Here is a 21558-nt window from a genome sequence, read left to right on the forward strand (position 1 = left end):
CCGAGAGGCTGCAGCAGAAGCGATATCGAGTATGGCTCGCGTACGATCGAGCGCACCGTTCCTGTTTGCGCTCGCGTTTGCAAACGATGATAGCGTTACGGCGTTATCGATCTTCGCCAACTAATTTACATAATGCAAGGAACACCGTGCTGTTGTCGATAGGCTGTTCACGCGAATTTACACGTCCCGTGTGATTTATTTGCCGAAACGAAGCTGAATCGGAGACACCCTTGATCCTTCCAACGGAGCTGGTATATGTGTATAGAAATCCCATAGTCACTCTATTCGATTTCACCGTTTCACTTTCGAACGATGACGTTATCGTTGCACAAAGCTTTACTCGCTTTTACGAGGGCTCGGTTTTCCAAGCTGTTCCGCGATTTTTTTTTTGTCGGAACCCGTGTGGATATTTTCAGCAAAATTTTCGGAACGAAGAGCGCAATTTTTTTCGATATATTGAAGTACATTTTATACTTGCCTGTGTGCTCTTTCATTTTCAACGAGGAGTGCGGGAGGTTACGTTTTTGGAACGCTCCGATGTTCGTTTATTTCATAGCCATTTTGATCGGGGTTGAATGTAATCGTACAGCGGAAAACGTATGTAAATATCTACCGAATGGATTTTGACTCTTTACAGAGTTGTTGGAATGGTTCCATCGCGACGCAGTCCGAGAAACCGGTAATTGTAAGCATGAAACTCCGACGGAAGTCCCCTGAGCAAATTTCGCAGCCTTGAACTGCGAAAGTATGTCAGCAGATTTTTACAGATTTGTTCGGAAAGGTTTCGCTGCGACATTTCCTGGTACAGGAAAACAATAGTTTCGATAAACTCTCACCGACGAAATGTCGCAACAGCTGAAAACGTAAAAGCGTTTTAGCATATCCACCCAAAACTTTTGAGTACACACACAATCATGTTAAGCGGTACAAGCTCGACAGTCTTTCCTCGAGAAAAGACTGCGTAACAAACATACAATAAACTCTTCTTCGTGTTTTAACCACCTGATTACTCAAAAGTCACCTGGTACTGTTTCTATTGAGCAACAGTATCGTCCTGGTTAAAATCGTAGACGCTGTAGATTCTACGGTGTAGAATGAACGGGGAAGGAGCATACACCGACGTACACACAGATGCTGCACACAAACAGACAGACAAACAGACAAATAGACAGACAAACGACAAAAACGCAGGCAAGCCATCGGCGGATCGTTGTAAGATCGACAGGTGAGAATTGCGACAGCGTTGGCGACAAACGGCGATTAGATCAGCCAGGACACGGTGTGGGTGGACAAAACAGGGCTTGAACACTATTACAAAATTATCCACAGCAATTTCAATGGCATTAACCCTTTGGAGACGAGTTTTAATTGCTCCCAGAAAAATATTTTTAATATTCTAAATATTCTTTCCTCGTCCACAAAGGGTTACTTAACTCTTTAGTTCGGGCGCAATTTTGAATAGTGATTTTTATCAGTGGTTTTCGGGGGTGTTTCAAGCCCTGATGACAAGGAGGGGGTGAAAGGGAGTAGGGGGACACATGAAGATAACACGTGCGGTCAGACAGTGCGCTCGTTGGGATACTATGGTGGACTCACCCGCCAGCAACCAGGATCATCTGCATGTTGCATGGAGGCGGCCTCTTTCTCGCTTTTTCGCAGAGGGGGCAGTCCGGAGCGGTGAGTCCTCTAGTTTCGCATGCGGTGACAGAACATAGCTATAGAGTGGTAACTAGAGACAGACAGACGGACGGAGAGAGAAAAAGAGAGGCCGGGACCCCGCTTAAACTATCTTCGACGACGAAACCGCGCCGCGGGGCTCGTCGCGGCGACGGCTAACGTTCGACGTCGGGCTGACGCGGGTCTGACGTGTCAGACGAAACATCATGTACCTCAATCGATCGTCAATCAACCGCTCTCTGTCCCATCGATATCAAAAGTTCCCGTCAAAATCATTCTCGAGAGATACATCAACTTCAGGAAGGTCTGAGTCATCATTTATTTATAAAATAGAAACCCTTGAATGTTTCAGTGAAAAAATTTTCTTTGAACATTGAACTCTCGCGATTCGAACAAAGAAAGAATCAAGTCGATCGAATAAGTAGTTTCCGAGATAAACATTCGAGAGCGGTTGTAGTTTCTAAACAAATTTGAATGAAGCAAAGTGATGACTTAAACCTCCCCTAATTGTGCTTGCACTCAGTCATACTACAGTTTATTTTGATCAGAATCTCCGACATCGATGTTAACAACGGCTCGACTGACTCCGATCGAAAATAGCGATGGGTACGAACTACTCGCGATACTCGCTCTCGATCGAATCAACTTGGAATTTCCATTCTCCCTGCTTCTATGACTAACATTACACCGTTCAGAGCACCGTTATATCACTATGCAGCGTGCGAACAAGTTCCAATATGGAAAGAATACCGGAAAAGTATTTTCTTCGAAGGATAATACAGCTTCGCGGTGTCGAGCACAAAGGCGACAAAGATCTGATTAGAATTCCAATATCCGGCGATATACTCGTGCATTCGATAAGACCGTTCGACTTTGCCGGTGATCGAATTGTTTGGCCTGGAACGTTCTCTCTAGCTCCACAGAATGTGGCCACTTTACAGACCGCGAGTCTCTTCGGAAAAACGAAGAGAGAGAGAGAGAGAACCGCGACCGGTTTCCAGTATTTCATGGCACAGGCTGGAAACGCTTGTCAAGAGACATCTGTTCTTAGGCGTTGATAGGATCGTATCGGGGATGCATTGAACCCGACGATCTGCACCGTTCGATCCTTTTATATTCGCCGTGCCCGCGTTCATCATTCGACGTGCTCGCGTCGGGACGACGCACGGTGCCCGGAATCATCGATCCACCTGGACACGGAAATAAAAGATCCCCAACCACCACGACAAGGATCCCCGTAGATTCTACTGTTCTACTCGGCAACTTTGATAGGATCAGACTAATAGATCTTGAACTCTTTCACTCCACAAATTTTTTAACGCTAAACCTACCACTGCCATGCCGGCCGAATGATCAGTTTTATATTCTTCATCTTACAATTATCCAAATTATGAATTTGCTTACATGGAAATCGATTCGATAAATTTCTTTATCCAAGCACACATTGTAATAAATTTGGCACAGAATCTACATAAATAGAGTCTTGTCATTTTCGTAAGCTACAACATTTGAATTGCACTCGTTCTTATCACGAATTCACAAACTCCGCAGGCTAATTATAAGTAAATTTTGAGTTACGTATTTTCTAGTGGGATTTTTCTTTACATTCTCGACTACTGTCAACCTAGACCTCTCCCGCAGAAATCTGACGGCTCTAATTGATCTGAGAGCACCTCCCACGTAAAACTAGAGATCCATAATCACGTGTCTGACGGCTTATCACGGTGCCGGGGATTCTTCATTGCCAGGATCGAGCATTGCGAGCCCCGGTGCTGGAAAAAGTAACTTCCGTGTCCCGAGGCGAGATCGTAGCTGTCGTCTATATTTTAAGCGGGGCGGAACGAGAGAAGGAGTGAGAAGATAGAGAGACAAGTAGTGAAAGAGATAGAATAGACAGACAGATAGAATAGACAGAGACGGAAAGAGATAGATAGAGAAGATATAGAGATAGAGAAAAAGTTCGAAAAATACTGGCTAAAGATACGGTACTAAGGTACAGAGTGGCGAGAGAAAGAGACTGTCAGATAGATCGAAACGGAAACGTAGTGAAAGTAAAAAAAAAAAAAGAGTAGTAATTCCTCCAATAGTGGAGAGTCAATTACGTGTGTCTGGATGGATGAGTGACGACGTGTGTGTGTATCTGTGTCTCGAAGCATCGTTCCGCGACAGATCAACCTTGAAATCAGCGCAGCGGCTGGATTCGCGACCGCGGACGCGACCGAGCAAATAACTCCGGAATTTTGCCAGGAAAAGTTCGCGACTGCTCTCGGACCAGATCGGGGCTCTGGCCGGCGCGGAAAACTTTCGCCATTTTTCTGGGAACCCTCTCGTTGGCCCGAGCCCACCGGTTTCGCGATAAAAAGCTATTTATAACGGGAAACGATGGAGCCTCCACCATCGTACCGGTCCGCGGACGAAAGTTTATTTTTTCGGGACGAACTGACGGCGCGCGGTTTCGACGTCGCTCCGAACGACGAGATTTGACGCGAGTTTTTGCAGAATTTGCGAAAAAGTTGTAGGAAACGCCGCCGCGGATTCTCGATTAACACGCTATTCTCGTTCCCGTAGCCTCCGGCGCCTAATGTGTTCCTTTAACATTCTATTTCCGGAAGATCGAGCAATGGACCTTCGCGAAACTTTGCCGAATTGTTTGTACACGTTTCGACTATATCTCTGATTTTTTATGCCTCGCTGCTGTCGACATTGCAGCTGTTATTCACCGAGGAAGGATCTATGAATTTACGTCAAGTCGTTCCGATCTCTTGGCCCATTTTCAGGGCAGCTCTACGAATTTTTATTTGAAAACCAAACGTTGCATCTTAATGGAACATTGTGAGATCGTTTTTCGACGGTTCAACCAGGTCTGTGAATTTTTCTATATTCCCATTGTCAGAGCGGCAGCTATTATTCATCGAGGATGCATTTACGAATTGCATGGCGGAGACGTTCTGATTTCTTGGCTCATTTTCAGGGCGCACTTCGGGAATCTTTGCTTTGGAAACTGGATACTGCATTTCAATAGAATTTCGCGAGCCTGGTTCCAAATGTTTCATGACATCGCTGTTGTCAATGCAGTTGTTGAGGATGCATCCTTTACGAATAGCTGCTGCAATTTGAACAACGCAATTGCACAAACACTTAGCAGAAACGGCCTTAACGGTTCCACAAAATTTCAGAAAATTAGGACGCATCGAAACCGTCGATGCAGCGCGTTAATTGCATGCTAGGTTGACAAATACGTTCGGAGAACAGGCCGAGAATAGAAACAACGGTTAACTTGTCGAAGTCGGACGTTTCCAGGATAATAGAGCGTTTCTCAGCAGGGTTCGTCCCATGTTAGCTAATTGATCTGCCGCGCAATTACACCGTTCGAATTATTATTCATAAAGCGCAACTAGTCGAATAAATTATCCGCGTTACAGCGGATGTACGGGGTCGGATACAGAAGGCTGTGGGGCTTTCGCGGAAAGTGAGAAGGTTTTGACGGTGACGCCGACGAAACGGAAGAAACACTCGTCGCCGGAGAACAATGGAACGTTCGAACGGTGGTCCGAATAATGGAGGCAACGTCGACAACGGATTGTTTGCGCGTTTTTTTCTTTTCGCGAGATAACAAAGACGAAAATCTGCCGAGGCTCGACGAGAATATCCGCGAGAAAAACGCACTGCGATCGACGCGCGGAACGAGCCGACAGTGTAAACTGTGTGTGTGTACAGGGTGGAGCAAGTCTATGGAAACGAAGTCTATCTAAGAAAATCCAACAATTAATAATGGAGTAGAGACTGATTAACACTTTGAGTGACAAGTTGGCTAGCCCAAAAATTCTGGGAAGTCGAAATAATAGATTCAGGTGAATGAAGATTGAAACGTTGAGGTACTGTTTTAAGATTCCTGCATTTTGCTAACTTTAATCCTCCAATCTTTGGTGTATTAGTAATTTTTGGGAGACGTCGCACTCAAAGTGTTAGAGACACTGCAGAAAATTTGAGACACTTTTTCTTTGAGTCCTAGATACTGACATTATTCTTTTCTGTTAAACTATTAAATGAATATAATTCAACTGCGTTCATAAGTAATGCAGATTTGCTTCCACACCTTCAGAAAATGAAATACAAAGACTAATTGTACTTTGTATTTCGACTTGGAAAACTGCGAAAGTAAATTCGTGCCACTTATGGGACCACCTGATATGTCCTTCGCCCCAGTTTCACTTTCTTTGAACTTTAGCACAGCGACTTTTGATTTATTCCGTTCGCAGCAACTTTAAGAGTTCCAAAAGATTGTTCTTTCTGTGATCACAGATTTTATTTAGTCTGTTGGTAAAAATAAGTACTATTCTTACATTTAATGTTCGAATACCAGCAAGTTGAATCGACAAAAATATTTTTCTCTCTTATCTCTGATAATATGAAAAACGTTGGAAGCTGATTTAGTTCCAGGAGATAAGTATTCTTAACGAGCAAACAATTTATCTCAGGGTTACACTTTTCGAGATTTTGATTTACACTTGCTCCACATTCATTTCAGATTTCTCTTACTGAAAGTCTCATTGGGGTCACAGATTAGTCAGACTGTTACGTAATGCTGAGAACGTTATGCGATTCCATCTGTAGAAATATTGGCAACTTCAAATATGTTGGATCGCCAAATAATTCTTTCCCTCGGAACAAATTGATCCCCGTGAAATTTTATCTATAGTCCAAAACAAGAAAGATGTCTATTCTCTATCACTCGAGAACGTAAATCTTGCTTGGAAAAATAGCTCTCGTTCCCCTAACAATAAAACTGAAATCCTCGAATAATTCATTGTCACAGCGAATTAAGAAACAGCTTTGAAATCACGTTACAGTCTGGAATATTCTCGATCCAGCAGACTGTTCGTGGAGCAAGGTACACCAGCAAGACTTACATAACACCGAATACTCTGTCCCATACATTATCCACCACTTTCTTGAACCTCAGTCGTCTCAGACATTCCACCACCCAATATCAACAATCTACTGTCTCTACCATTGCAGTACCTTCAATTGTAACCTAATGAAAATACCAATCCAACAATAAACTGTTACACTAGTCTAAGAACTTGTTCGAAATAGTAAAACCTCTTGGAACAAAACCTGGGTATAGAACACTACAGTCTGCTTCTCGAGAGAGCCACTGTAAATCTTAGAACTTGAGCAATTTAAGGGGGTCTCTCTCGAAAAACATTAGCTTCAACCCATTGCACTGGAAATGCTTCCTCGTCATCTGTCAGCAACATTTATTCTTCTATATTGAGATATTTATTCTGCTAATGCTAATCATTTGTTTTCTGTTGCAAATTAATTTTTCTGACTGGATTTGCTAGGTTCACAGGGGTCATTCGAGTGCAAGGAATTGACGCTACACCACAAATCCAAAACGACGCCTTTCACGTCGCTCAATCATCACAGACGGTCCCCCTAGAGATAGAAAATCCCAAAAAGACTAAAGTCAGAATTTCTCAATGGGATCAGTCCGCGATGTTTGAATGGTAAAAGCGCGAGAGAGAACGGTTCTAAGAACGTCTACGAACACCAAAAATGATCTACACGTCATGCTCCACCCGTTGGCCAGAACTAAGAGTGTTCTCCGTGTGATCTGTCTGTCGGATGTGAGAGTGTAGTAGGCGCGTAGACGGCGCAAAAAGGTTAGATAGATAGAGAAGAGAAAAGTACAGTGGCTAACTGGCGATGGCCCAGCAGATCGCCGTGACGGCCCGCACTATTGTACCTTCCCGCATGTTGCGTTTACTACCACGAACCCCCGTGTGTCCCACGCACGTCCTAGGACAGCCGGTGGTGTGTGTTAGTTACGTGTGTGTGCCACTTACGAATATTCCTTTCACCCACTTTAGTTTTGCTCACACTAGTTCACTTTGTCTATATACAATATACATGTGTACGTATATATTGCATATATGAATATTTCTATACAGTTTTAGCGCACTCTCATCGTCCTGATCTGAATCATGAACAACATCATCATGAACAACATCGTGATCTGACGACCGATCGTCATCGGATACATCAGCGGCAACATGGTCACAGCCTCGTTGGTTTCCGGTTAGGGTGTCCGGTTAATACTCGATCTGCAGAACGAGGACGTTGGTGGACGACGATGACTATCACGACGAGTCATCTCGTCAGAGCAGACGAGTCCACACGGCGTTACGCGACGAGAGACAGCTTTCCTCCTCCCAGACCCGGGGAAGGAGGAGCACCGGGTTGTAGAGAGTGACAGACAGAGAGAGAGAGAGAGAAAGGAGAGAAAGAAAGAGAGAGAGAGATATAGGTGATGATGATGACGAGCGATCGGGAGACTGGGGAGACCGGTCGCAGGGATGGAATGACCGTGACTGTCCGACAGCGGGTCCCTCGTTCACTGGCGAACCGTGGGCGTCCGGCGCGGCGTCACGCAGTCGCGTCGGCTTTCAGCGGAACGACGACTTCCAAGGAGAGAACCGACCCGTCACCGTCACCGTCAACGTTACCGTCACCGTTACTCTGTCCTACGTGTACCGAGACACTGTCCTGGAAACACCGAGCTTTCAACGATGACTGTCGAGGAGAGCTAGTCACCCTCCCCGTCGCCGTTCTGTCAGCTTTCAACGTCTCGATGATTTCTACAGGGAACCAGTCACCGTTACTATCTCCATGTACTCTCTATACTGGTGTCCGCTTTCAACGTCTCAATTAGCTCGAAAGAGACCAAGTCAGTCATAGTCAGCGTTGCGTCTCTGTACTAAATGTCAGCTTCCACCACCTAATGATTTCAATGGAGAGCATGTCACTGTCACGGCTACCGTCGTATCTCTATACTTCTCGGCTAGTGTTTTCTCTCGACGTCCAAGTGACTTGAAAAGAGCGTACCCTCGACGTTAGGATTCTATCTCTATAGTCTAACTTGTGTCAGCTATCAACGTCCCCATGTGACTTGGCACGGGTCTATAGTCCCATTGCTCTACTCATATTCAGACTCCCAGAAGAGAAAAACGTTAGAGTCAGCGTCAAGTTTAGTGTCTCTGTACCCTCTAATCCCTATCTGCTATCATCGTCTCCATGACTTTGCGGATCAGTCATCGTCAGAGTTGCTATCAGCGTCTGTCCACAGTCCTAGCCTCTCCCCTTACTTTTCAGCGAAGAACAATTGATCAACATCCGTCAGAGGGTTCTAATAATTGGCAAGACGATCGCGTCGTGTCTCTAACTTTCCCGGCGCGAAGCGTAACGCGTGTCCGCGTATCGAGCCGCGCGATCACTGGTTCCTGTCAGCTGATCACCAGGTCCTGTGTGCCTCGTTCGAGGCGACGAGCCCTCTCCGAGGTTCTCTCTCTCCGCGTGGGTCGCGTGCGCTTCGGTTGCGACCTTCGGCGTCGCTCTCTCTTTCTCGGGAGAGAGCGCGTCCAGAAAGCGACGGGATTCGGCGCGGAGGAGGTACCGTTCGAACACCAGAGAGAGAGAGAGAGAGAGAGAGAGAGAGAGAGAGAGAGAGAGCGGGAGCAGCCCGCGTTCTCAGCGGATATCGAACCGGTCACGCTCGTTTCGTCGCGGCACGGCGCGGCGGCAGACGAGTCCACCTCGAACAAGGACGCGCCACCAATTTCGAACGCGGCTTCCCTCAAGGACGAGAGAGCACAGGATGCCCCCGAAAGGTGGGGAGAGGCGAGCTTAGGGGTGGTGGGGTCGGTTGGTGGAGCACACCGATAAAGCGCACCGTCACGCAATCATTTCATTTCGAGGGACCGGGAGGACCGAGAGCGAGAGAGACAGGGAGGGAGTCCTCGTCCTCGATTCGCAGAGTCGATGAGGTTGACGCCTTTAGGTGACTTGTCTTCCTTGTGACTTCCCGATACAGGAAACGGGGTGGGAACGAGAAACTGGTCGGGTGGTTTGGGGATATAAAGGGTGACAGCGTTTGGCAAGCAAGCGTCTCCGCTCTGGAACTGCCACGCGGTCGGTCGATTCGATTAGCGGCGGGTAGCCAGGGCTGACGTGTTTTCCCTTTTCCCCCCTCAGTACTTTTCGCGACGGGTCGCGAGCTTTTCCGTGTATCCCTCTCTCACCCTCTCTCTCTCTGTGTCTCTCTCGTGCTCTGTTCTCTTTGAATGAACACGCGCGCACTCTCGTACCCGCGACTACCCCGCGAGAACGCTAGACGGGTCCACTTTCGTACCCGTCGACGCTACCACGCGACCGTTACGAGTATCGACGGCAGGACACCTCAGAAGGGGGGCAAGACACACACGAAGAGCTAGAGGAGGGATGGGGATGAGGGAGGGTAACAGAAAGCGTCGCGCCGAAAACAAAAACGCGGGGATGAAAGCGTGGACGCGCGAGGACGAAACAGGGGCGGGTAGATATAGATAGATAAAGAGATGGAGGGACACGTACCTCTCTTTAGGGGTAGGTCTGGGTTAAACGGAAAGATACAGGGGTAGAAACACTGGTCATTTTATCATTGATACAGATAACAGGGGTAGGAGCACTATTCGTTTTCTATCAGGAATAGATTAACAGGTAGAAACCTAACTCTCTTTTTAGAGGGTAGGTCTAGGTTAGAGGTAGGGGTAGAGAAGCACACTGGTTGTTGTATCGTAGATGTAGATAAAGAGATAGAGGGACACCTATCTCTGTTTAGGGGTAGGTCTGGGTCAGAGAGAGAGAGAGAAAGAGAGAGAGAGAGAGGGGGTAGGAGCACTGTGTGGTCTGATTCTATCAAAGGACTCGTTCCAGGTTCGAGTTGCACAGGCACACTGCCGCGCACAGAGACACAGCCACGCGGCCGTTAATTCGATCGCGACCGACCGACCGACCGACCGACCGACCGACCGACCGACCGACCGACCAGCTACCGACAGTCGACGGCGCGACGTAACGTACATGTACCGGCACCGACGTATCCGAGGATCCACTCTTCTCGAACGACCACGTTTACCCGCGTTTCGTAGGTTTCTGAATCGCCGAGCCGGACGTGCGTGCTCGCGAGACGACTCGCCTGGTTACCGGAAAAGGACGAAACCGGGGTAGAGGGGGTACACGGTGAACGGGGGGATTGAACAAGGGGGGAAGAGGGTGAACGGGGTGTGTAGGGGTGGCAGAGAGAGAGAGGGTAAAAGGCGAAGGGGGTACCGAAAGGAACAACGAGGACTGACAGGCGGGACCAGGGGTCGAGGGGTGGGGCGGGTCGAGTACAGTGGGGGGACGGAGAGAAGGACCGACGAAGGACGCGGCCGTTTACGACGAGAGACGTTCGCGTAGACTCTGCCTCGTTAGGGATTCCGTCGCGCTGAACCCCGCCGAGGCGTTTGTGCGTTTTGCGAACGGACGGACGGACGGACGGAAGAGTTCGCGGCTGCCTGCTTGGACCTGGCGGGACAGGGTGGTAAAGGACAGTGGAGGTGCCAGGCGCGCTGCCTGGAACCGCCGAGGCTTTGCGCGGCGGCGCCACCCTCGCAAAATTCTCCCTCTTCCTCTGAAACTGTCCCTCTCTCTCTCTCATTCTATACTCTACTCCGTCCCTCCATGGGAAGTCTCACTACCCACCCTTGTTGATCGCGCGCTCTCTCATTCTTCGGATCTGGCGGTTCTCGTCTTCTCGCTTCGATAGTGCCGTCTCTCACTCTCTCTCTCTCTGTCTACATGTCTACATTTCGATTCTCCTCGTCGCGCTTGTAGATTCGGTCAGCCTCCGCGGAGGGGGAGGGGTTTCCATGGGCGAGGGTGGGGTTTTCGTTGGGCGGGCAAAGCGTGCTCGCTCGTTAGCTAGCTAGCTGGCGTCCACGCTCGGTCTCCGTTACGCTCGCGGTGTGTCTATGCACTCCCTTGGAGAGACGGAGAGAAAGCGAGAGAGTCGGAGAAAGTCAGAGAGAGAGGAATAGAGGGTTCGAAACGCGTTTGTATGCGTCGAAACGAATTCGCTCGCGCGCGCGCAATCGCGAGGCGCGTGGATGTATGAACGGTTCCGTATCTCTCTCTCTCTCTCTCTCTCTCTCTCTCTCTCTCTCTCTGTTCCTCTCACTTTCTCCGTCGGTTCCTCTCTCTTTCGCGGTTTCTCTGTCGGTTCCTCTCTGTTTCTCGCTCGCTCCCTCTCGACACAGCCCCTCAGCCCCCAACCCGCCACAACCCGTGCCTCCTACCCGCGTGCGTGGGCTTCCGAAGTCGATATCTAGCCACAACGGCGACTCCGTTCGAGTATTATCCTCGAACACCTCGGCGCGGCGGCTCCCTTTGGGATTTCCGCGTGTCCTGTACTCTATACTGTCCTCTCCTGTCCCGATTTACACTTCCCGTCAACGGGGTCCGTAAATGGTCCACGCATTCTACTGTGGATACCTACCTTCAACCATTCCACTCCCTCAGTGAGTCTCTACCCTGTCGACTACCCTACAAGGTACCATGCCGAACTTTCCGACACAGCGATCTCTGACCAAACACACCGATTTCAATGAAATCTTTGTGGGGAGATAGACCTTGTATAATCTTAATTCTTTAGAATCGACTCTTCAACATTCACTTCAGTATTCACTCCGAACAGTAAGAATTCTTCAATCTCGTTTTCTAATCACGAGCACGTTCAACCCTGATAAACGCAATAGCCAAAGTTTTCAGGGTTGCTGCAGCAATGGGTTCAGCTCTTCAGTATTCACGATGAACAGCATGAACCCTTCAATCTCGTTTCATAATCTCACTTAGCACGCGTTCAGCCTCCAGAATCGCAATACCCAAAGTTCCCAGTGTACGGTTGGTTCAGCGAAAGGTTAATCACAGCCGAGCAAACACCATAAGGATTCGGGGGGTGAGAGTTTCAGAAGGTCGACGGTGTCGCGGGACGAATGGGGTGAGGAGGAAGCGGTACCGGTACTGGTGGGATAGGGGGAGCTGATCCAAAATGGTTCCTCCGTCGAATCCGGTCGGGACGATACGGATAAGCGAGTTAGAATGATCTTCTCCCTGGAGAGAGACACGCGGAGGGAAGTGCTCCCGTAAATCCTGTCTTTCTTGCCCGGCTGGACTTCGATCGATCGGCGAAAGCCAGACGGAAATCGAGTGTAAAAGACGCCGCCGAAGAAGTTTGCCAGCGAGAGCACGGCCCGACCAGAAATCTGGTGGCCCTTTGCGAATCTGGGACCAGTTGCATCCCCTGCTGGATCCGAAGATGCCAGGGATAGATTGCGGTAACTTCGATTCGATTCCGTGTTGGCTGATGTCCTCCTTTTCTTGCGGATTAGCCGAGTGGGGGATCGTTATTATGTGTAGAGTCGGTCGACCTTGATGCAGTTGCTGGGGAATGTGTGTTTGTAACGACGGTACAGTTTTGCAGTTCTGTGTACAGATTGTCTAGCATGTATTTGTGCAAACATGACTTCGAAAAGGACGCATCAGAAACAGACCCGAGCAACACGCCGTCATTAAACTTTCACAGGGTTTTAGTACAACTAAGAACGAGACTTCTTCAGGGAAGAATGTACTGCCACGGCTCGGAGCAATGCAATTTGGCTATTTCATCCGTGGATGCACACCGTAAGTGCAGGCGGGCTCGCCTCGTGAAAGCTGTCCCATGACTTTCTTATGAGGATCGATCGGTACGAAGGTCGTACCCTGCCATGGTACCCATAACATCACGGGAAATTAAACTGTTTTCATATTCATTCATTGGGAAAGCTCGGGCCTCGCTAGGGCGGCCGACTTCTCGGTGCAGTTGTACTCGGAATGCTCGCACGAGAGACAACGATGTCAGAATCCAAACAATACGCTATGGTTATTTCGTAATAAATAATTCATGATTTAATCCTGGAAGGATTAGGCACGTACGTGACTTATTTTGATCGTTTACGATTACGACAGAAAAAAAACTGTTCAGTGGAATTTTTAATGATTCCGTGACGCGAAGTAGAAGCTTAACAACCTCTCTTTGAAATAAAACTTCCTAAGAATGTAGGAATCAGGTCACAATCTTTAGACTCGAGAAGTCACTGTGACTGCAGTCTACTTTTTCATTCTCCTCGCTTATACCTATAAATTATCTTACGAAAACAAATTGATCGCAAATATTATTTGCCCAGTATATCTATCAAGACGTAGAGGTATCAATGTTCCATTACGGACTCTGTTAACGTGCAGAATAGTGTTCCGATCGTGGCAATAAAAATGATAGTGACCACTCGGTGGAGAAAGCAGAGAGATATCGGCGAAGATCAAGTCGATTCGGATTCATCCCGGGGAACTGGACGCGCAAGAGGAGAGGCAATCGATGCCCGCGCCCGACATATTGACACAGTGAACCCGGTTGTTTATTGTCCTGGAAGAATTCGGCGAGAGAGTCCCGGCCCCCGAAATCGCTTTCGGAGCTGTCGGGGACGCCGTCGATGCTTGCCAGCTACCAGAGCTTTTGCCAGCGGGAATCGAGCGGAATGCTCCCGGGGCTGTCGAGCGGACAGCTTGTCCCTGAACCAAGGGGAAAGTTCGGGAATCATTGATTAGGATTCGGGCGAACGATCGGGGAACCGACTATTTAATGGATTTCAAACGTTCGTGGTCCGCAGCCGAGAATTTCTTCGAGAATTATTCAATAGCCGCGACAATTTTGCTCGTCCACTAACAAACCACCCTCGAGAATGCAATCCGATTATTTTTTTCGCCAGCTTTCACGATCTTTTAGAAGAAAAATTAAATCAATTTATTGAGAGGAGAAATCGATTTTTAACTCCTCTTTCTTGTAATTGATGCAGACAATTTTTCTCTCTATTTTAACTTGAAAATTAAACTTTTCTTATGACCTAGAATAATTCCATTGTATATGATTCTTTTCACGTTATGGATGTGAAATTGATATAATCAGGGACCATAACTGTTACAACCCAAAAGAGAGAAAGTCATAGAATAACAAGTATTTCATCGACTAAAATCGTATTGGGTATAAATAATGATTATAAATGTTATTGTATATGTTATCGTTGAGAGAAATTCATTTCGATCATTTATAACAGTTATCAATGAGAGACATTGATTTCATAACAGTTATCAATGGGTGAATTTCGGTCACTCATAACAGTTGTTGATGAGATAAATTTATTTCGATCACTTATAACAGTTATCAATGAGAGAAGTCCATTTCGATCGTTTATAAATTTGTAATAGTTATTATTAAATAGTACAACTATCAAATAGTAGACAATCAATTATTTCGTACATTTTTTATTCGTAAAATTAATTATTACAATCAAAATTTAATGTGACAGATTTTGTGTTATTCTTATGGTCTTATATGAAACCTTCTCAATGATTTTTATCGTATAAAATTTTAGAGCAACTGTTATTTTCGTTCCCTGAATACATCCCTCATACAATACTTACACTAAGAATTAATAATTAAGAATTTATCGACGAAGGATTAAATCAATGTCCAACGCAACATGATCTGTGTTTCAATTATGTGAAACGCTTCGAGCGAAGTAAATGGGCCAAGGTTCGAGCAACTTTTGTTTTCGAAATGTGGAAGATGATTGTTCGTCTCGATTGCTGGTTGTTAATCCGATCTCTCCTCGAGGTCGGTTAACCCGCGGCGGATTAACGGTAGCGCGTCTCCCGTCGCGGCAACGCGATTACTATGCATACGCCGCGCCACGCTCTCGTTCGATATTACTTCCTCAATTGAACGATAAACGAAGGTACTCGGCACGACGCGATGCAATCGCTCGATAGCTACGGGTATCGCTGCAATTTCTCTCGAATAAAACCTGCCCCGTCCGGCGACGGACTCTGAGAAATTGTCCCAGCGATATCTCGATGCCACCAGTCGACCCTTTTTCATCACCCTTCCACCACCCTTTGTTCTATCTAGTCGAAACGGACAACCGTGAAATGCGCGATTTTTTCCGATACACACTGTCTCCCTAATAAGCAAGAGAACGTATTATTCCTCTATTTTTGATGTATCAACATTATTCCGTTCCTCTAAACAGTGTTTATTTCGATAAAGATAACCAAGCCTACCCTCGATAATATTCAGACTTTAAAGGACTGTTTTTCGAATTTTAGAAGAAATTGCCGTACGCCTCGAGAAAGAGATATTGGAAAAATGATAATCGATGCAGGAGTAATCTAGTTCTAGAAACACAGGATCAATCTCCCTCGGATCGCATAATGCCCCTCGTTAGGCAAGCTTCCGAAAAGATTCCCAAAACTTCCTCGAACTTTCCTAATACTTCTAATAGAATCCCCTCGTGACCTGCCAAGTCTCCGGAAGTGTTCGCATCAGCCATTCGTTGAGCGTGGACGTAGAACCGGTTGACTTCCTCTATCAATCAGCGACGGAGCTCGAACCAAGTCGTCTCGCTCGTAAAATCACGTAAAATCGGAGTGCATTAGCCGGAACGAAAGTGCACGAAGTTGTAAAACATATCATACTGATCTTACGTGAGAAACATTCCCACAACTTTTACAATCGAGACACACAACAAATATTTTCAACCCTCGTCCCTTCTAAATATTGTAAAATTACCTCTGTACGATTGCGGAATGGAAGACGATTGTGCGGAATGAGAACGGGTAAAAACCAAGCTGGTATCTTTCGCGTAACCGTTTTGGCAAGCGCGTCACGGTTAAAAGCCGTGGAGGAGCTGGCAGAAGGCTCTCAAGTGTGAGACAGCGTTGCAAACGGCACGTGACCGATCGGGGGCTAATGAAAGCCGCTTAGGCCTTAATTAGGTCTTTTTTCTTGGTCGTTGGGCGCGTTTCGTAATGGTCGTTGAGAGCGCGGACCTGGTTATTAATCAGCCGAGGATGTCCACCGACGGGGTTTGAGAGATTCGCATACACTCTTGCTCTCTTTTCCGCGATGAGCTCGATATTTGCCGAAGTTCTTTGATAATCGGCTGCGGCGCCGGTATCGAGATCCCTCCTCTGATATCGGGGCTGATAACAGCGAGGAAACACGGCAGAGAGAGAGAGAGAGAGAGAGAGGGCGGCAGTTCGGTTTGAATCTAGGACACGTGAAAATCTTTTATCTGCACTGACCCAGACCTAATTCAGGATCCTCGGTAATCAGACCCCGTCATGGCAGCACGATGGCGTGGCGTGGCGTGGCTGAACGGTAACAGCTCTCCCCACGCCGACCTCTATCCACGTAGTCCGGCAGAATGATCGATACCTGACTAATCGACAGCCTACCGAATCGTTTCGATCATCCAGACCGGTGAACGAGCGGTAATTTTCGAGCCGGCTAGATGCATCATATAGCCTATGCTAACGCGTGTCGTAATTCTGAAGCCAACTGCCCGTAATATCGATGCTGCTGCTCCTCCACGATAGCCTAATCGAGTGATCTCTGGCTGCCCGAACAACCTGCTGTACCTACACGCAGTGATTAACCGCGTAGAGGAACGGACGGGCCAGTCCGCTGCGAAATCTTAAGCGCGTTGCCATCCTGGTCACGTACCCGCTCTGTCTGAACCTGTTAGACTCATGATTTTTCAAGTATGTACTCTGTGTTCCACTTGAAACGCTGGGGCGTATATCGTGGTTGACGTGTACGAGATTTGAGGCTGCACGAGGTAGATGAATTTTTCCGTTAAGATTGAAAGGTTCGAAATTCATGGATCCAGCTTGAAAATTGTGAATTTCAAGATAAAAATTTCTGTCCTTAATTAAAGTTGCGACTACGTGACTTCGGGTTTAACGTTTTCGTCTAGCAACGTCAGTACACAAAAATCGAGTCAGATTTTACCTCCCCGACGGAGTTCTAATGAAAAATACGACGAGGGAGTACGATATCTCCGCAAACATTGTCCCTTACAAGTATTAAAAGATTTTTCCCGGTGCGCAGAGACGCGCAAAGACCGGCTTACAGCGTAGGGACACCGGCGCCATTTCTCTTTGAAGATTTCAATCTCCATTTAATAAGAACGAATTTCTACCCGTGTCGCGTAAGAGTGAATAAAACACTCCAGTCCTGCCGTTTCTCGAATGTTTAATATTTACCGAAAGCGATTCCATTTTTCCCTCGGTAAAACTATTAATAATAAGAACACAGACCCGGCGAGATTGTGTCACAGGGATTTAAAAGAATTACAATTATCGCGACGGCACAAAGGCGAAAGGAGCAGTGTCATATTTACGAAAAAGCTTACACGAACTGTGGACAAAGGGAGGAGATTCTTATTACGGTCGCTCTTCCTTTAATTAAAAAGCTCCAAGACGGAGGAAACGGTTCAAATCTCGCAGAAAATCCGACCTCGGGAACAACGTGTGTTCGAGGGTTGGAAATCGTTCGGTACGCCGTCTGGCGGATAGCTTGCCAACCTGGCCGAACAGAGTGTACCCGCAAGCTCTCTCTCTGAAAAGCTTTTCGTACCCAGCTTTCAGCTTTCCTATCGACGATACCTGCTTTACCAACCAGCGCACCTGGGTTCTCAAGAAGCTTCTCGGAAGAAACGCGGAGCGCTATTCGAATTCCACGTGGAACGAGCTTCCTGAAAAGCTCACCCCCAACCACACTAGCTTCCATCTTTAATATCTTTTAAGCAAAGTGCTGCTTGTAATCGTTTGGACATTTTACTGCAAATTTATGAACTTGCAGCTGCCTTAAGTTTTAAAGTGGTCACAAAATTTTCTGGAAGGTTGGCACGCCTGCCAGGACCTCGCCGAATAATTTTCACTGTTGTATAATTTTTCCGTAGAATCATTATAATATCGTAACAGTACGAGGACAGAAATATAATTATAATACACACTCTGATAATTCAAGTTTTAAGTTGATTATTGGAAATTGCTAGTGGCAGAGACACTCTTATGAATCAAGTGGAGAAACGGCTTCACGAAATTTCTGGCTCGCGTGCGATTTCGCACAAAGCGCAACACGTTGGCGACTCGCCGTCGCCCCAGTCCGCCGAAAATCAGTGTTGCGAACATTCGTGATCACCGTTGCGCAGTTTCTACAAAAACAAATAACTTTCAGTAGTTTGGCGTCGGGTATTATTTCTAACGTGGAGACAACGCAAACTCTACGCCACGAGCCGAATGGAACGCCGAAAGTTACCCGGCGGAACTTTCGCACAAGCTTACAAGCGAAGTCTTTCTTCTCGAGGAAACTATGGTCGCCTGGCGATGAACTTTCTAGCCGGGATCGATCCTGCGGTAACTAGTTACCGTAGTCGAGAATGAAAGAGAGAGAGAGACAGAGCTATACTTCTAATCACGGTGCAGCGAACAGAGTCAAAAGCTACTTGCGGCTGATTGCTGATACGGTGTGGTCCTAAGGGCTCTAAGGGTAGCTAATGTCGCTGAATGATGCCGGCGAAGTTGCTCCGAATCTTTTTTTCTTTTCTCTTGCCCTTCAACCCTCTCATTGTTGTCGGCGACTGTCAACGAGAGGGTTCGGAACGTTAATGAGCTGCGAGCGAGCTGCAAGATCTTCGGGACGCAAACGTGGTTCGCACGGGATCTCCGATGAATCATTTTATCGTCTAGATCTCGAGGAAAATTTTGCAATGTAGAAAAATCGAGAAAAATTTTACCCTCGTTAAAAGTTCTGCTAAAGTCCAGGAGTTGTAGAGACTTTGTGAAAATATTCTTAAATGTTTTACCTCGTTAGGCTGGGGCAATTTATTGAACTTTTCTGAACGTGTTTTCATCCAGAAAGTCCAAGAGTTTGCGTGAGATCAACGAAGCAAAGGCTGCGAGAACAAATCTGGCGACTAAGTGTGCAAAAAGACAGAGGTGTACGCAAAAAAGAGAAGGGCGTTCAGCTTAGTGTGTTAGTGTCACCGCTTCTTGCGCCGTGGCAACTGACTACGATGGTCAGCCTGTCCGCCACCCGGAAGTATCACCAACAAGAACAACAATTTCTCGATCCAGCTCGTCATCTTCTCCGGCACATTCGAGCCCTCCCGGTAGCTGCTGTTAGGCAAGACATCGCGTTAAAGTGTTTCGTGCTACAGGCATCCCGCCACGGAGCCTAAACCAAGAGAGGAATCCTTACAGATAGAACGCGAACGGCTTTCATTAGGCGCGTAATTCGTCACCTAATTCGGCCACGACTTTATCCTCGACATCTCAACCCTCTGCGATCTTTCCCGTTTCGAAACTGTTCCGCATTTCGTAGACAAAAATTCTGCGATGTAAAACTGTGGAGATGTTTGAATAATTTGAGATTTTTAATGTTTTAATTTCATTTCAATTTTCAATAGGGCAAGGTTGTTCTAGTCAGTGTTTAAATCGTACCATTTGAATTTTGAACGAACTACGGCGACAACAGCACATACAACGGCAACCAAATATACATCTGAGTCAACCAAGTTGGTTTACATATTATTGTCTGCCATGAACTAGCTTCATCATAAATCCTGTCATCAAGTAAGTTTATTTCAATTTTCTTATAATTTTCTGCATATGTTTGGTAGTTAATCTTGCAAGTAAATTATTGATAAAATTATGTTCCTTGTTAAATATGAACTCAGCAGAATTTACATAATCGTTTGGTCGAAACGAAATCGTATTAATTCTATTCAGTTAGGTTATGTTTACTTTTTAAATTTAACTTGTGCCGTGTCTTAAGTCGTACCCATATGAGATTTGTAAGTCGTAGTACCTCGTCAGTGGAAATAACATCAACGCAGAATAAAGAAAACATAAAAAATGCGGCAAATAAAAGAGACGCAGTAATTAATAAAAAGGAATCGGCATTAAAAATTAAAAAGAAGTAAAGCGATTGGTTTTGTTTTATTTGTGGAGAAGATCGGGAGGAAAACAAGCAAAAATATTTATATGTGATGTTTGTACTAACTGAATATTTGTGTGTCATGTAAACAGATTAATGGAAAATACGTTTTAATTATTATTGTTGCTTAATTGAATTCTTAGGTACGACTTAGGAAACGGATTGTTTCAGTCGTACCGATGTAAGTTTTTAAAGATTTCGTTTATTTTACGTGAAAGCATATAGATTTTCTAATTTCGTTATAGTAAATAACAACAATATTAACACAAGTTTTGAATAACACATTTAATTTCTATTCATTTGATAAATCCTAAGTTTTATACTGGAGACTTGAGCAACCTTACCCTACATTGTTTGCGCTGTTCGATAACCAACGTCGTTAGAAATGTTTTGTTCCTGATCGAATCTCGCAGGAACCGTCCGAAACTCGACTGGTTGAACAGGAAGTAGTCGCATGCATATGTAGTCAGACAGCGGACCCCAGTAATTACCGAGCAAAAAGCAGTCGCATGCATATGTAGTCAGACACCGAGTGCCGTGTGCCGACTGCTCACAGCAAAAAGTAGTAGGAGACGGATGTAGTCGGGCATCGAGCCACCGAGTTCCGTCCACAAAAAGTGATTGCGGTCGTCCATAGCCAGACTACATAATCGCTGAATCATTCACGATAGAGCTGTATGAGCACCAACTGTCCGGGCACGATTGCCTCCAATTTCGATTTCGATTTCGATTGGCTTGATTGCGCGCTTGCTACCACTGATTGGTAGACTGTGGATTTTATGGTTTTACCACTGAAATGAATGCAATTTCAAATAGCCGAGAGATTAAAAGAATTTAGCAATATCGATCCATCATCCCCAGCTTATTGAAGTCTTTAGATATGGAAAATATTAATGTTCAGATCCCAGTGATTGAAAATGTAGTGGCGATGGAAATAGATGAGAAATATTATACAAAGAATTTTAAATAGAAATCAATTTTCAGAAAAATTACTTTTAGAGAATTTCTAGCCCGGCTCTATTTCATTCCCATCAGTCTCATGGTTTTTCCTTATTACTTTTCCTCGATCGCGTTCGCGATCTCGTTCCTCCAGGAAATGTAATTGGCGTTTGACGGGTCAAACATTTTTATGCGATAATGTTGCA

At 46.1% G+C, this 21558-nt stretch overlaps 1 protein-coding gene across 11 annotated transcripts in view; it reads right to left on the reverse strand.

Moving 5' to 3' along the window:
* Positions 1-21558, reverse strand: part of Shaker (potassium voltage-gated channel protein Shaker) — a 225530-nt gene that overhangs the window by 164597 nt on the left and 39375 nt on the right. The window contains exons 1-2 of one of the 11 annotated variants that reach the window (XM_076431098.1): positions 7530-21558; positions 1597-1686 (exon numbers count right to left, since the gene is read on the reverse strand). The exon at positions 7530-21558 is cut by the window's right edge and continues 2176 nt beyond it. The exons of 7 other annotated variants lie outside the window; for them this stretch is intronic. In XM_076431098.1, the coding sequence (XP_076287213.1) occupies positions 1597-1622 (26 nt within the window). In that variant the 5' untranslated portion in view covers positions 1623-1686; positions 7530-21558. Of the gene's footprint in view, positions 1-1596 lie in introns of all 11 variants that reach the window. 3 more of the 11 variants (XM_076431096.1, XM_076431097.1, XM_076431095.1) reach the window with 3 other exon arrangements.

The sequence above is a fragment of the Lasioglossum baleicum genome, chromosome 9 (assembly GCF_051020765.1).
Source record: "Lasioglossum baleicum chromosome 9, iyLasBale1, whole genome shotgun sequence".
In the NCBI taxonomy this organism is placed as follows: Eukaryota; Metazoa; Arthropoda; class Insecta; order Hymenoptera; family Halictidae; genus Lasioglossum; species Lasioglossum baleicum.